General features: G+C 55.6%; 1 protein-coding gene across 1 annotated transcript in view; it reads right to left on the minus strand.

Moving 5' to 3' along the window:
- IGSF9B (immunoglobulin superfamily member 9B) overlaps nt 1-13,143 on the minus strand; it is a 48,683-nt gene extending 35,540 nt beyond the window's left edge. The window contains exons 1-3 of the mRNA XM_077763691.1: nt 13,080-13,143; nt 2,158-2,355; nt 181-327 (exon numbers count right to left, since the gene is read on the minus strand). Coding sequence (XP_077619817.1) covers nt 181-327; nt 2,158-2,355; nt 13,080-13,143 — 409 coding nt within the window. The remainder of the gene's footprint in view (nt 1-180; nt 328-2,157; nt 2,356-13,079) is intronic.
- Nucleotides 13,144-14,344: the final 1,201 nt, after the last annotated feature.

Here is a 14,344-nt window from a genome sequence, read left to right on the forward strand (position 1 = left end):
GGGGGCATAGGAGGAGGAGGTGGGAGCTGCTAACCCATTGGGGCCCAGCCCTGTTGAGGCTCCTCTTTGTGGCAGAGATTTGGAGCAGGGATAGGGGCTTCCCCTAAAGCAGGTCCTCAGAGAGTGGTCTTCTGGGTTGCCACCCACCTGCCCAGCCCCAGGAGTAAGGCCCATACGCACCGTTGATGGTAAGGTGGACCCAGCTGCCATTGTGAAAGGTGTCATACTGTTGGTCCAGCATGAGCACTTTGCACTCGTACCAGCCCTGGTCCTCAGAGCGAACCTGCTCCAGTCGCAGGGATGCTTTATCATGAAGACTTGCCCGGCCTGCAGGAAGAGAGTGGACAAGAGCCCAGAAGGCCATCAGGGTGAGGCTAGCAGCACAACACCTGCCAAAGGCAAAGGACTCATCATAACCTCAGACCACTTCCCACGGCAGGGCCCCAAAATAAGAGCTGGCATCAACTCCAGGCAGCAGGCCTAAAGGAAAAAGGATGCAGCTTTGCCATGGAGCCACTGGCCTAGCCTCGGCTGGCCCTGCCCAACTGCAACTGTAACTCTTGGTTTGGCCCTGGGAAGAATCTCAGTCCCTGAGAATACTCCTAGTTTTTTGTTTTTTGTTTTTTGTTTTTTTTTTTTTTTGCAATCTCTTGGGACAAAGGAAAGGCATGGGGGCTGCAGAGCTGAAGACAGAGTGGGAGGGAGCGAGGGAGGGAGCAAAGGTGCAAACAGAAGAGGATGAGGTAGGGGACTCTAGCGCAGGCCTTGAACTTCAATTCAGGCTGAGTGACATCCCTCTTCCACCTGGGTCCCCACCCCCAGCACCTCTCTGCCTGTCTTCCCTATGGTAAAGCAGAGGGAAGGCAGGTCAAGGACCAGGGTGGAGGGGTCCCCTCCAGGTCCTGCTGCCCGTGCCTGACAGACTGCTCATCTAGCCAGAACCCAGTGTCCCCAGGAACTAAGATGCCAGGTCCCGTAAGCCCAAGAATGAGGACAGGACTGGCAAGTGGAGCAAAGTCTCCCCCAGCTCCTCCTTAACTCCATCCTCTTCCCCATTAGGAGGCCATCTTTGTCTCACTCATGGCGATGAGACGGTAAAAGTTGCAGCAGGAGCAAGCAGAATGGGAATCCAGGATGAGGACACACAGTAGGCCTCGGGGTCCACCTTCCCCTCACCCACCTCCTTAGCCTCACCCTCACTCCCATGTCATCACCTTCTCAGTTTTCACCCTTGTCTCAACACTGGCAATCTGCCTAAAATCCAGAGTGTCAAACGGCCAAAAGCAGAGTGAGATAGGCCCAAGAGGGAGAGAGAGGAAGAGAGAGAGAGAGAGAGAGAGAGAGAAATGGAAGCTTTCTGAGAGATGCAAATCAGAGCTCAGAAGTCTGACCTCAAAGTCCTGCCAGCTTCCTGTCTTCCTTTAAAACCCCAGCACACACATGCACACGCGTGTGCACATGCTCCCATGTGCGCACATGCTCTACGCCCTCCTCCCTGGCAGACTGGCGGACAGGCACCGGCAGTGACTCACAGTGAGGCCCCTTCTGGCAGGTGGAGCCACAGAGCAAGACACCAAGGGGGCCAGGAGGAGGGAGGCTGAAGCAGCAGAGGAGGCAGAAAGCAGGTGCCAGCCACAGCCACAGTGCTCCACCGACCAGCCTCAGATTTACTTCTACTGCTCATGGATGGAATGAGCCCCCAGCTCCAGAGCCAAAGGAAGGGAGGGGGCAAGGGCAGACAGAGCAAAGTCTAGGGTGCCACCAGGATGACTGGCGAAGGGCAGCAGGGCTCTGACTCAGCTTCTTCTTGCACAAAGCTGCCCTTCTGCGCAGCTCTGCTCCCCTGCATGGTGGGCTCTCTAGGCTTCCCTGTCCTTACTCCTGCCTCTGTCCCTGCACATCCATAGCTGTGCTGTGATGCTTTGTGTCTGCACCACCTCCTCTTCCCTCTCCTTCCCATCACTTAATTAAAACCTACCAAAGTGCAAACGATGGGAGGAAAGAGGCAGAGACTATGGAGAAAAGATAACAGACCACTCAGAAAGATAAGAGGCAACAGAAAGGCGAGAGGAACAGTGACCAAGACCATAACCACTGAGAGCAAAAACCAGGAGAGGAAACAAGGGTGGGGGCAGCCCCCTGCAGCCCAGACCTTACCTGCATACTCAGGGTCCACATGAGGGGGATAGTAGCCAAACTTGATGAAGATAGGGATGGGCACCCCGAACTTGAACCACTCCACGACATAGGGTGGGGGCTGTCCAGTCACCGGGTGAATCACGTCGCATCGCAGGACCACGCCCTCGCCGGCTCTAGCAGTCACAAACTCCGGCTCCTCTCGAAGGCCGTGGGCAGCTAATGGGTCAGCAAAGTTGGGATGCACAGAGGGAAGTGACAAGGAGATCCTGCCCCAGCAGCCCAAGGGGCAGCCCCCTGCCCATGTCTAAGGACCTCCGCATCCCCACCCTCTCCCCAAGGCCAGCAGCTACCCCAATTCTCCTCTTGAAAAGGAGTCCAGTCACTCTCCAGAAGGTCCCCAATGCACCCTGACCTCTTTATTCCCCTCTCTGCTCATACCTCTAACAGCCCTGGGGGCCCCAGCTATCCCTGAGCCTGAGAGGGGGAGGAAGGGGGACAGAAGAGGAGAGAGAAGCAGTTCTTTCCAGTCCTACAAGCCAAACCTTCCCTCCCCAGCCCCAAAGAGCAGAGCCATGACCATGTCCTTCCCCTTTGAATCTCCTAACAGTCCTAAGGATTCTGGCTACTGAGAAAGTGGAGGGGACTCAGCCTCTCAGTGGAGACCCGCAGCCTGGGTAACAGAAGCCTGCTGTAGTGGAGGGTAAACATGGAATCTCTTCCTGTGCAGGATGCTTCCCACCAGAGCCTGGTAGGAACTGCAGAGCCAGCCTCCTCCTACGCCCCACCCCCAGCTCAGCCTGATGTTCGCAGCACAAAACAAGAGTACTCCATACAGGAGCAGGGGAATCCCTAACAAGCTGAGCAGAGGCTGCTCATGGCAACACCAGAGGGAAAACCCCATAGGCCTGACTAGCCTCTCCAGGCCCCTCCCTCCCATGCCCCACTGCACCTGCCGCAAAGAGGGGAATAGGAGAGGCCTCCAGCCCTCTAATTTCCAAGCCCAAGACATCACCATTAGGATAGCAGGATGCTGGCGATAGAACAAGACACTGGGGCTGCTAAGCTCAGCCAGTTAAGGGGAAACCACCCCACCTTTTGGTAGATAAAACATTCGGCTGGTTAGGGTGAGCCTATCCTCTTGGCAACAGGAGAGCAAAGTGGAGAGAGACCCACCCCCATCCCCAAGCTGGTGGACACACAGGACAGGCTAATTCAGGCACTGCTTCTCTCACCGATCAGCCTGCTCCCGAGCCCCTACAAGGTGTGCCACCCCACCTCCAGCCTGAAACTGCTCCCTCCCACACGAGGCCTCCATGCCCACAAAGTCACCTTGTCCAGCTTGCTTCCCAGTGAAAGGGACAGCATAGCGAAGCCTCTCCCTCCTGGTTTCCTTCACACTATCCAACACAACTCCATAAAAGACCACAGCTCTCCCCATCCAAACTCGCCTCCCCTCCGAGGCCCTGCTGGGCCCCTCCAGGCAGCACCAAGGACAGCAGCTGCTCTACTAGAGGCACAAAGCCAAGAGCTGACGGGCCCTCCCAACCCAGAAAGGATGTCCAGAAGAACAGCATGTCTGTCTGTCTGTCTGTCTGTCTGTCTGTCATGAAGCTTCTGCATCTGACTCTTACTGCAGCTCTGACCCCTATGTGCTCCTGCCTCTCTCCTTTTCTCATCTCTCTCCTTGCTTCATGTCTCTGTCTCTCTGGGTCCTTCTATGTGTCTCTCTGACTCTGTCTCTCTGGCTCTGAGACAATAGTCTCTCTCTCTCTCTCTCTCTTCTACTCCTTCTCCATGTCTCTCTGTGCCATTCCACTCTTCAAGTCTCTGTGTCTCTGTCTCTTCCTCTTTAGCTCTCCCTCTATGTGGATGCTTCTACTTGTCTTTCTTGGTTTGTGTTTTGGGGGAAATATGTGAATTTCTTTTCATCTATGCACTGAGAAGGGCTTCTGCCTGCTTCTCTGTGAGGAAGTACCTCTGTGTGCTTATCTTTCTGTATTTGCATCTCTCTGTGTCTGTCTACATGTTGTCTGTTCATCTCTATGTCTCTCCTTCTCTCCCTCCCCATCCCCCTCTCCCTCTCCTCCCTAAGTTGCGGAAGGAGGAGGAGGCAGGCCCTTCTAGAAGCTGATTGGCTACTGGTGACATCACTGTTTTCTAGAGAAAGAGCTAAGATCACAGAGTATTTTTGGAGCAGAGCAGAGTGTTGCACTCACCTGCCTGAGGCCCCAGCAGGTTTCCCAATTCCCCCCACCCCCAACCTTGCTTCAGGCTGGGTTTGAATTCCAACCCCTCCGGGAAAGCTCGGAGAAGGCCCAGCTGCAGTAGGCACCTCCCCCACAACCCCAGAGGAACCGAGATAGGGACAGAGCCTGCCTCCCAGACTCCAGGAGCACAAAGGCTGATCATGGACCCAGTAGGAATGGGCAAACAGTGGGCACCATGTGTGAGCAGGGGGAGCAATGTGTGTGTGCATGTGTGAGTGTGTGTGCATGAGGCTGCTCTTGGCAAAAGGATGTATATGAGGATACATACATGTGTGCATACGAGTAGCTCTTGGCAAAAGAACATGGATGAGTGGGAGGGGGGGGATGTGTGTGTACATATATGAGTGTGTATACGTGTGTAAGTGAATGTGTATAGCGCAGACTTTCCAGGAGGTAAAAAGAGGAAATACAGGAGCCTGGGGGAAGAGGAAGGAAGTATTCCAGGGCCTAGTTACCTGGTGTGCAGGACAGAGGCTGGCCACAGAAGGGGGCCCCTTCCTAGGGCTTTGGCCCTTAGAGCCTAAGGCAAGAGGAGGAGGAGCAAAGGAGATGACCAGGTCTGCTGAGCAGGTGGTTCCCCACTTTTAGCAGTGAAACTTGGCTTTGTAACACCTTGGCTACTGGGGTTGAGGGCTCTGGAGGGCAATGCCAGGAGGTAGGTTGGCTCCAAAATGGGTTCCCAGTGCCTGCTGCTCAGTGCTGCTTCATTCTCACCTCCTGGCAGTGAGGCAGCCTCTTTCACACCTCCCCAGCACTGGGGCTGGCTCCAAGTTTCCACACCTACCCCCAGCCAGCCCCTGGGCTCAGGACTGAGCACCAACGGAAGGCCCACCCCCAAGCCAGTCAGCCCTACCCCTCATCTCTGCACAAAGACCCTTTCAACCAGGGACAAGCAGCTGGAGAGAAGACTCAGTGAGATAAGCATCCCAAGGATGATAAGCAAGGCAGAAAGAGGTAGTTTCCCAAGAAGAAAGCACAGGGGTGGGAGCTCCTGGCCCAACCTCTGCACTTGGTCCAACCCTTTTGGTTTTCTGAACCCTGAAATATTTATCACCTTCCTCAACTCCTCAGTGTGTGTGTGTGTGTGTGCGTGCGCGCGCGCGTGCTCACGCACATGCATGTACACACACGACACTCTTACACTCCATCACCTACAAGCACTTCTTCCTAAGCCTGATCCTTTCTGAGCCAAAGCATGCCTAATGAGACAGTTTCTCTAGAAAAGCTCAAAGCAAGAAAACAAAAGTAAAGAGGACAGCAGTAAGCAGGGAAGAGGGGCTTGATGGAGGAGAGACAGAGAAACTCTCACCTAGGACACCAAACCCAAATTGAAGACTTTGAAAGAGACTCAAGAAACCAGGAAAGAGAGAGACATAGGGACAGACACAGTGCAAACCCAACACAGGCAGAGCCCAGTCCATGGCAAGAGAGAGAACTCTGGGGCACAGGTGACCCAGAGACATAGGCCTTCACAGGAGCCCAGAACCAGGAGGAGGACAAAGCGGAGGCTATTCGTTCAGGGAGCAAGTGGGCTTCTCCCCAGCAGAGCTGACAGGAGCAACTGCCAGTGGGCAGCGGGCAAGGGGAGGGGAAGGAAAGGGTGGAGAGTGACCTGAGGTGAGGAGGGGATGCAACAGGGGGAGACACCCCCGGGCCCCTTCCCCACCAAAGAAGCCCAAACAGCCCAAAGAGATGTGGCAACAACCTCAAAGGGGAAACTGGCATCTGCAGGGGTGAGGGCAGTAGGAGGCCATGAGGTGTCCTGGACTCTACATACCTGTCTTAGAGAACTCAGGAAACAGCAGTGTACCCTGAGCCGAGCAAATCTGCATCTTGGGGCCCTGCCCAGCCCACTTTGGAGCTGTTTTCCCAGGATATGGTAGAGAAATCAGGAGAGCAAAGGAAGACGAGGTAGCCCCTGCGGTCTGGCTGACCTTTCAGGAAGCCCATAGGATACAGATCTCTTGCTCTCTAGGCCAGGTGGTACCCAGTGGGCAGCCGAGTCCAGGCTGCCATTGGATCCCCTGTGAACACAGAACCATGAGGAGCCAGGCCCTGGCACAGTCCTTGTGCCCCACACTTACAGCCTCAGGCTCTCCCACCAGGGCAGAGCTGGGGGAGGAAGGGTACCTAAGAATGAGAAACACCAAATGTCTGAGAAGGTCTAGGAGCCAGGGCAGGGAGAGCTTCAGCTGTCAAGCAACCAAACTTCCTCTAAATACCTACCACATACCAGGCTCTGTGCCTGGCATGTAACACAGATTTCACTTAATGCTCACAATGCCCACCTGACAGAAATACTACCAGCTCTTTTTCACAAATGAGCAAACTGGGAGGCGACCTGGCTCAGCCAAGTCACTCAGGTACAGGTAGGGGAGTCAGGCTCCAGCTGCTCTGTTTCCTCCTCCCCTTTGCCCACACTCATTGACACTATCCTGACCAACCACAAGCCCAGGCACCACAGCCTCTCCCACACTGCACCCCAGACACAGCCCTGCTCCCCTTTCCTCCCTGAGTCAGGGGGCAGACCTTCTCCACTACGCACTCTGCTTAGGTTCCAACAGCCAGACCCATGCAGCCCAGAACCAGAGAAGGATGACAAGGTGGGTCTGTTTCAGAATGCACTGATGGTCTCTGGCTGTCTCTGGGCTCAGCATCGCTCGGCAGCCTCTCGCTACGTCTGGCAGTGGCTGCCATGAGGGAAGACCACCGGGTGAGAACCAGCCTCCGTCACTCATGAGCACAAGTCCTTACTGGAGCCCCGCTGCCACAGCCGCCTCCTCCTCCTCTGCGGCCTCCTCCTCCTCCTCCTCTCCTCTCCCTCCCTCCTCTTTATCCCCAGCCCCCTCATCCTCTGGGCACCAGACTCCCAAACCACAGGCCTGTTGTCTAATAATACCAGCGACAGCCACCGCCACCTCCATCTGCCAGCCTAAAAATAATCCCTGCTGAGTCCAAAAAAGGCACAGCCCCCAATAGTCCCCCAATCGCTCCTCCCCAACAAGCCAGGAGGCTCCAGGAGATTCCAGGAAGCCTCCCACAGAGGTACACGCCCAGAGGGATGGCAAGAGGAAAGGAGAGGACATACTCCCTGTTGCCTAGAGCAAAGAACACTCTACAAGTAGGAGATGCACAAGAGGCCTGTGCCCAAAACATCTGGTCATGTCCTTGTTCTTTCCAGAAGGAAGCTGGGCTAGAGGTCATCTGGCCATCATCCTTGCCTCCAGCAAGGGCCCCCACACCCAGGCTAGGCAAGTTCTCAGAAAACTCCCCACCTTCCATGGTCTCCCCTATCGGTGTCCTCACAGCCCTTCTGGCCCCCACGCCTCATCAAACCTCCCAGGGTGGGAAGTCAGAGGTCAGGTGAGCCCAGACCAGCCCTAGCCAGCAAAGCCTCCCATCTTCCAAACAGCAAGGCATTGGGGAGGGAGGGGCAGGAACTGCAGGCCTCCTTCCTCCTGTGGGTGCCTCCTTCCTAACCCTCTTGGCTGGGCTCCCCTAGCAGCCCATGAGGCTGTGATGCTATTAGCAACCTTAATTTGCTCTCGGCTAGATTGTATTTCCAAGAGCCTTTTCCCCATGAGCCACTGACAGGAAGCAGTCAGTAATTCAACCTCCGCTCTGCTCCTTTAATGGTTCTTCAACTGAAAGGCANACTCACGCCTGGCCAAGTGCATGTGTGTGCTCCAGAGCCAACAGACAGGCAGACCCAGCCAGGTGAGGGCACTGTGGGCTCTGCCTGCCATCAGGCCACCCTCCTTTCCCCAGGGAAGACAAGATAAGAAAGTGGGAAATTGAAGCCTCATATTTACTCACAGTGAGGCATCAGCATTCCCTACTCTGAAGCCAGAAAACGAGGACAGTGGCTCACCTCAGAATTTGTGAAGACAGGCCTGTGTGCAAGCTGTCTGCCACAGACCTTCCTGGTGAGTGCCTGTGACCAGGAGGGAAATAAGGGGAAATAGGGGGGAGGGGGTGCTGGAGAATACAATGACAGGCAGAGGGGACTATCCCAGTCCTCTCTCTTCTCAGAAGGACAGTTAGTCTGGCCGGCATTTCCCTCAAAGCTTTGGCTCACATGGAATTTTTCTCCAAAACCCTTACAGAGGCCCTGTCTCTGCTCACCAGTCTCCTGCTTATTCACGCAAAAGAGAACAGAAAAGCAGGAAGATTCCTAAGAAAAATAGGTCAGCTGCCTTGGGCAGATCGTGCTGGCACCCGTGGGCAGTGCCCCTGAGGGGGCCAGGCTACAAGCTGTCTCTGCAGCCCCAGTACCCTCTCCCATCTCCCCAGGGACCCAGCCCCTTCTCTACTCTAGAGTGCACCAGGGTAACAGGCAACTGATGCCAGAGCCCACTGTAGCAAGACAGGCCCATTTTGTGTTCCCTGGAGCTCTGCCTGGGTTTATCCCCCTATTTGGGCTTTCTCTCAGGGACCTCAGGCATCCTTCAGTCCAGCTGCTGGGCTGAGTCTCCAACTTTGGAAACTTCTGAACTGCCTAAACTCAGGTACAGAGCAGGGGTATGAGGAAAGTAAGGTGTCTGCTGAGTATAGTCTGGCTGCCAACCATAGTACTTGGAGGGAAATGACTCCCCACCTCGTGCCTGGAGCCTAACTGTCCCCCTGTCATCCTGCATTCCTATACATATGCATGCAAACACACATGTGCATACACACAAACAGATGTATGCACACACATAAAAGCACAGACACTGGTACACACACACATGCAAACGTGCACACACAAACTGGCATGTGCATACATCTCCAGACAGCTCACACCAATTACAGCTCTTTTCATAATTCAGATCCGCTCTTCAAACAAGCTGCTTAACCCATGCTAGGGACAGACAGAAGAAAACTGCCCCCCGAGACCCTGGGCCCCAACATGAGAAGGTCACAGGAAGAGAGGAGACTTTCAAGGGGAAGAGAAGTGCGTTAAATCTCGGGCCTACCCTCCTTTAGGACTTTTCTCCCTGCCTTCACTCCCCTCCCCCACCAGCACACAGGAAGGCTGGGAGAGAGAAGCAGCAGCCAGCAGGCCTGAGAAAGACAGAGCCAAGGGAGAAGAGAGAGCAGTAGGCCAGGCTCTGAGAGCCGCACCCCGGCTGGGGTAGGCAGGGGGGCAGAAAACACAGGCATCAGGAGAGCAGTGCCAGGAGCCAGGAAAGAGGGAGGAGCAGAGACATGCTGAGTTTCAGCATCTCCCCAGTGAGGCAGCCTCTGCTCCTTGGGTAACCAGATCCCAGCTTTCTGTCTCAGAGCCACAAACATGAAACCACCGAGCCCTGGGACCTGCCTACTCCAAGTCCGGCACACGTTGGGCCTCAGGCCAGGAGCCGAAAGCTGATTCTTCCCACTGCCCCTCTGCCATGCCCTTTCCAACACATCCCTTCCTCAGCTTCTCGCAGGGCACATGCTGCCAGACACACCCCTGCCTCTGGCGTGTGTGCGGGGGGTGTACACACAGGCGCACACGCAGACACATACCACTTGGCTACTTGCTGAGCAGAGTCCTTTGCTGACAGACTGCCCATGGGGTCTTGCTAGCAGCCTCCTGGGCTAAATCTCCTCCCTCCCATCTTCATTGGCAAAGGGAAGAAGGGAGAGTTAAGGCCAGGCGGTCTACAGCAGGATCTGATCAGAACCCCACTTTATTTGGGGACACCGCAGTCAGAGATAATCCAACCACAGAACCTCTGGTAGACAAGAGGAGGCAGCCTTGGGAATAAAGGCCTAGACTTCTTCTTCCCTGTGCTAGGTCCAGAGTCATCTAGGCATGGCCCAGGGTCCTCCCCCAAGCTTCCTCGGTCTGGGATATTGAGTTTCCAATCACCATTTGCCAGATTCCAGATGCCTATCTTCTCCCTACCCTCCCCAACCTCTCCACTGACCTCAATCACCTCCCAGACACACATGATCAAAGTCAAATGCGGAGCTCATCCCTAACTGTCCCAACCCAACACTGCCTTAGGGACCCATTCCCTTTTATCCCTCTGCTAGAGCAGCCCTTGCTTCAGCCAAACCCTAAAGGTGGCATCTGAAAGTCCCTCCCTGTCAGGAATCTCCCCATAAGTCACCTCTGCCAGTCAGAGAAGAGCTGAGCTCTCACACAGAGCCAGCATTTGAACAGTAGCTGGTATTGCCCATGTGAGCCAAAACCCTGCCACACAGGTCTCCCCTCCCTCCCCCCAGAGGCTGTGATGCGAAGACCTGCTTGGCTCCTGGGCTCCCAGTGTCCTTCCCACAAACCTCTGGCCACTGACAAAACTCTCGGTTTTGCAGATCTCTCAAAGGACTTTCAAGCAGTCCTGAGATCTGCACACCCTCTGCACACCTCCCTGGGATTCAGAGGAGCAAGCGGTTCTGCCCAGGCAAGGTCAGCCTGCGAAAGGGTACTTGATTCCTACAGAGGCAGCCTTCTGAACTTCCCTCAACACACTTCCAGCTCCCAATCCCCTGAATGGTCCAAGGATAAGAAACTGAGAAGGGGCCTGGAACCCCACAGATGCTGAATGTAATAATAATAATAATGTTCACATTTATTGAGCACTTACTACATAACAGGTAGTCATTCATTTCTTTACATCATTAATGCTCATCAAAAACCCTTGCAAGCTCATACTGCTAAGCCAATCTTTCCATTGAGGAAAGTGACATTTAAAAGGTTGAGCAACTTGTCCAAGGTCACAGGGCCAGCAAGTGGCAGAGCCAAGATATGAAACCAGATCATTTGACTCTATACCTAAAGTCCTCAACTACCATATAGATTGGCTTTTTAAGCTAATAGGACCCCAAGACCAATAGAGGTGGCAGGCTCAAGGGTGCATGTCAAGGCATCCCAGACAGAAGGACCTCTCCAGACCCAGAATGAAGGTATAACCTTCATGCCCAACAACCTTCAATGTTGGGAAGTCCTGCCTTCTATCTAGCCATTCTGTGTGTTGCTGCAATATAAACCCATTTGCCTTTATCCTGTGCTTAAACTTGCACAAAGTCCATTCCCCTCACCCTGATTTCTCCGATTAGAAAGCTATTTCAGAGCCTCCTTTCAGTGTCTCTTTTTTATTCAAAGATCCCAGCAGCTCCTTTGTGCTTTCAGCGACAGTCCCATAGCAGGAACGTACCAAAAACTGGAGGGGAGGAGGATCAGGGCATTGGAAGCCTACAGGGAAATAGGGAAAAGGAGGAAGCTGAAGCTAAGGACAGATCCTCACACACAACTTGACCGACCTCACACCCACCTCCGTTTCATAAGCTTTTGAGTCTCCCTGGCCTCAGTTTTCCCATCTGACAAATGGAGTTTTAAAACCATCCAAGTCAACATACCATTTAACAAAATCACCCTCCCTTCGCCTTCCTCTGGCTCGGGTTTCAGACTCACTCCCCTCCTCCAATAGCATGGAAGACAATCCATTCTAGAAACTTTCTCAAATCATTACCCTCTGCCTCTACACTCGGCCAGACAAGTAGACGATCCGGTCTGTAAAAGCCGCCTCCAGCGACCCCCACCCCACCCCGTGCGCTAGAGCGGCTGGGAGCGGGGCCTCTCCCTGCCGGGTCCTCCCTGCTGACGCCTACCCATCAACGGGTTTTCTCCCCGCTCTCCTCTCCTCCCAGCTTTGTGAACTTGCCCGCAGCTGGGTCGTGTCTGCGTGCTGAAAACGGTGAGCTCAGAGTCCTCGCACCCTCCGGGCTCCGCTCCTACTTCCATACAAGGGCCGAGAGCCTGGGGTGCCACCCAGAGGCTTGTAGGTCGCTTTGCCCGTCTCCAAAGCAAAAGCGCGCGCGCTCACGCACGCATCAACCAACTCTCTGGCTTCCTTCTGGTCTCTTCCCCAGCTCAGACAGGGAAAATCAGAAAAAGAGAAACCTCCCTCCGCTCCGAGCTGCGGCAGTGGGGACCCCCAGCCAGCTCTGTCTCACAGCCTGGAAGGGAGGCGTGGAGTCCGAGCGGCGGGGGCCCGCTCCTAGGGAACTTTTGCCTGGCCGGGGCCCAGGTGCGGCTAAGACCGGGGCGGGCAAAAGCGGACACTCCTCGGAGCCGGCCAAGAGACTCCCGCGCTTAACCTGCTCCTCTCTCTCGGGGCTCCGTGCGCCCCCAACCCCGCGAGGGGAATCGGACCCCTAGCTGCCAGGATGTGTGACCAGAAGGGGTGCGAGTTGAGTTGGGGCGCCCGCAGGGCCGAAAAACCAGTCCCTTTAGCTAGCTAGCGGCGGGTGCCGACAGTCCCAAGGCTGATCTGCGGAACGGTGGCGCAGCGCGGGGCTCCAGCGTGCTGCAGCCTGCCCAAAGACCCGCAAACTACCCGGCAGCCAGAGTTGGAAAAACCGCCGACTCCCCAACGCTAGAGGAGGCGGCTGCTCTGGCAAAGAGCATCTGGCTCCGCACGCCGGTATGAAGCCCTGGGGCCGAAGGTGGGCAAAGTCAACCTGGATGCCAAGATCTTTTCCCGAGTGCCAGGCAGCCTTTGGACTCGGGCCCCTTCCCGCCCGGCCCCTCCGGCCCGCGGCCCCCAGCACTTCCCGGCAGTGCCCCGGAGCGCGCCTCACCCGAGCCAGAGCCTCGCCAGCGGAAAGGCGCAACGCGCAGCGGGGCCGGAGAGCCCGAAGCGAAGACGAAGGGGCTGACGCCGGGGAGGGCCAGAGGAGCGGCGCTGCACTTCAACTCACCTTGAGCCGCAAGACCTCGGGTGCTGATCACACTTGCTATCAAAGTGGCCACATACCAAATCATAGTACTACCGCGCGCCAGCCAAGAGCCTCATCCTATCGCAAAGTGCTCCGGCTCCCGCACACTTCTCGCGCCCGAGCGCCTGCTCACGCCCGCTCGCGCCCGCCTACGCCCCGCGCCGGTGCTCCTGCAGCCCCGCCGGCCCGCTCTCCATCCCTCCCCGGCTCCGCTCGGCTCGGCGCGCAGCCTCCCCGGCCCCCGGCGCAGCGGCACCTGCACTACTAGCCCAGGCAGAGCGCAGCCAGCTCCAGGGTGAAACCTAACGGGGCCGGGCCTCCGGGACCGCCCCCACAGCCCGCCCATTGGACACTGCTCGCAAGCCTGGGGGCCGATTGGTTCCAAAGTCTGTCCTTCGTGGCGCGAAGGAGGCGAGCCCATTTCAAGGTGCGTTGAAGTGTGGTGAGCACAGAGCCGCAGAATCATGCGCATTGCCAGGGAGAAGGCGTTGTAGCGTCTCTGCTCTGTTCTGTTCTCTGCTCACACTGCATGGCAAGTTTCTGGTGAAGGAAATGGTAGCTTCTCGGGCTGGCTAACGGGACCCCAGGAATCTCAATTATCCTAGATAGATCCAAGGGGACGTCGCCCCCGCCCACCCAGGGAACCCAACATCCGGTTTCCAACCAACAAAAAAGCAGTTCCCTGGAGGACCGTGCTGATTCAATGATGGGGAAACCCATGAACAGGCAGCCTGGGAAAGCTAGGGAACGTCCTTCGCTGGAGATCTTTCCAAAGAGGTCACACAATACCACCCCCTACCCCCACCCCACACACACACACTCCTTTCCACATCTGGACGTTCTTCCCTCAGCAACGCACCTGCTTCCACCCAAACGTGGTATTGTTAAGTTAAGCTTCATCCGGCCTGAAGGCAGGGGGATGACTAAAATGACCTCCAAAAGTCGCTCCAATTTAGAATGAGTCACTGGCTCAGCTGAGGGAGTGTCAGAGACCCCACCCCCCACCCCGGAACACACGTACACACACATACTGCCACCCCCAGTGCAGGTCATTGTTGCTCATCATTACTAAATCTCTACTTTGAGCAATAAAAGTTTTTTTCCCCTTCTATTAAAAAAGGCTGCTTCTTCACGCATAAAATTCCTCCCCTCCCCACCTATCTGAGGATTTAGCTCCATCACAGCATCATGAAGCCAAGATGGATTTGTAGAGCAGTTTAGGGGTTTGGGATGGAGGGACCCAGGGA

The sequence above is a fragment of the Crocuta crocuta genome, unplaced genomic scaffold, assembly GCF_008692635.1.
Source record: "Crocuta crocuta isolate KB4526 unplaced genomic scaffold, BGI_CrCroc_1.0 scaffold254, whole genome shotgun sequence".
NCBI lineage: Eukaryota > Metazoa > Chordata > Mammalia > Carnivora > Hyaenidae > Crocuta > Crocuta crocuta.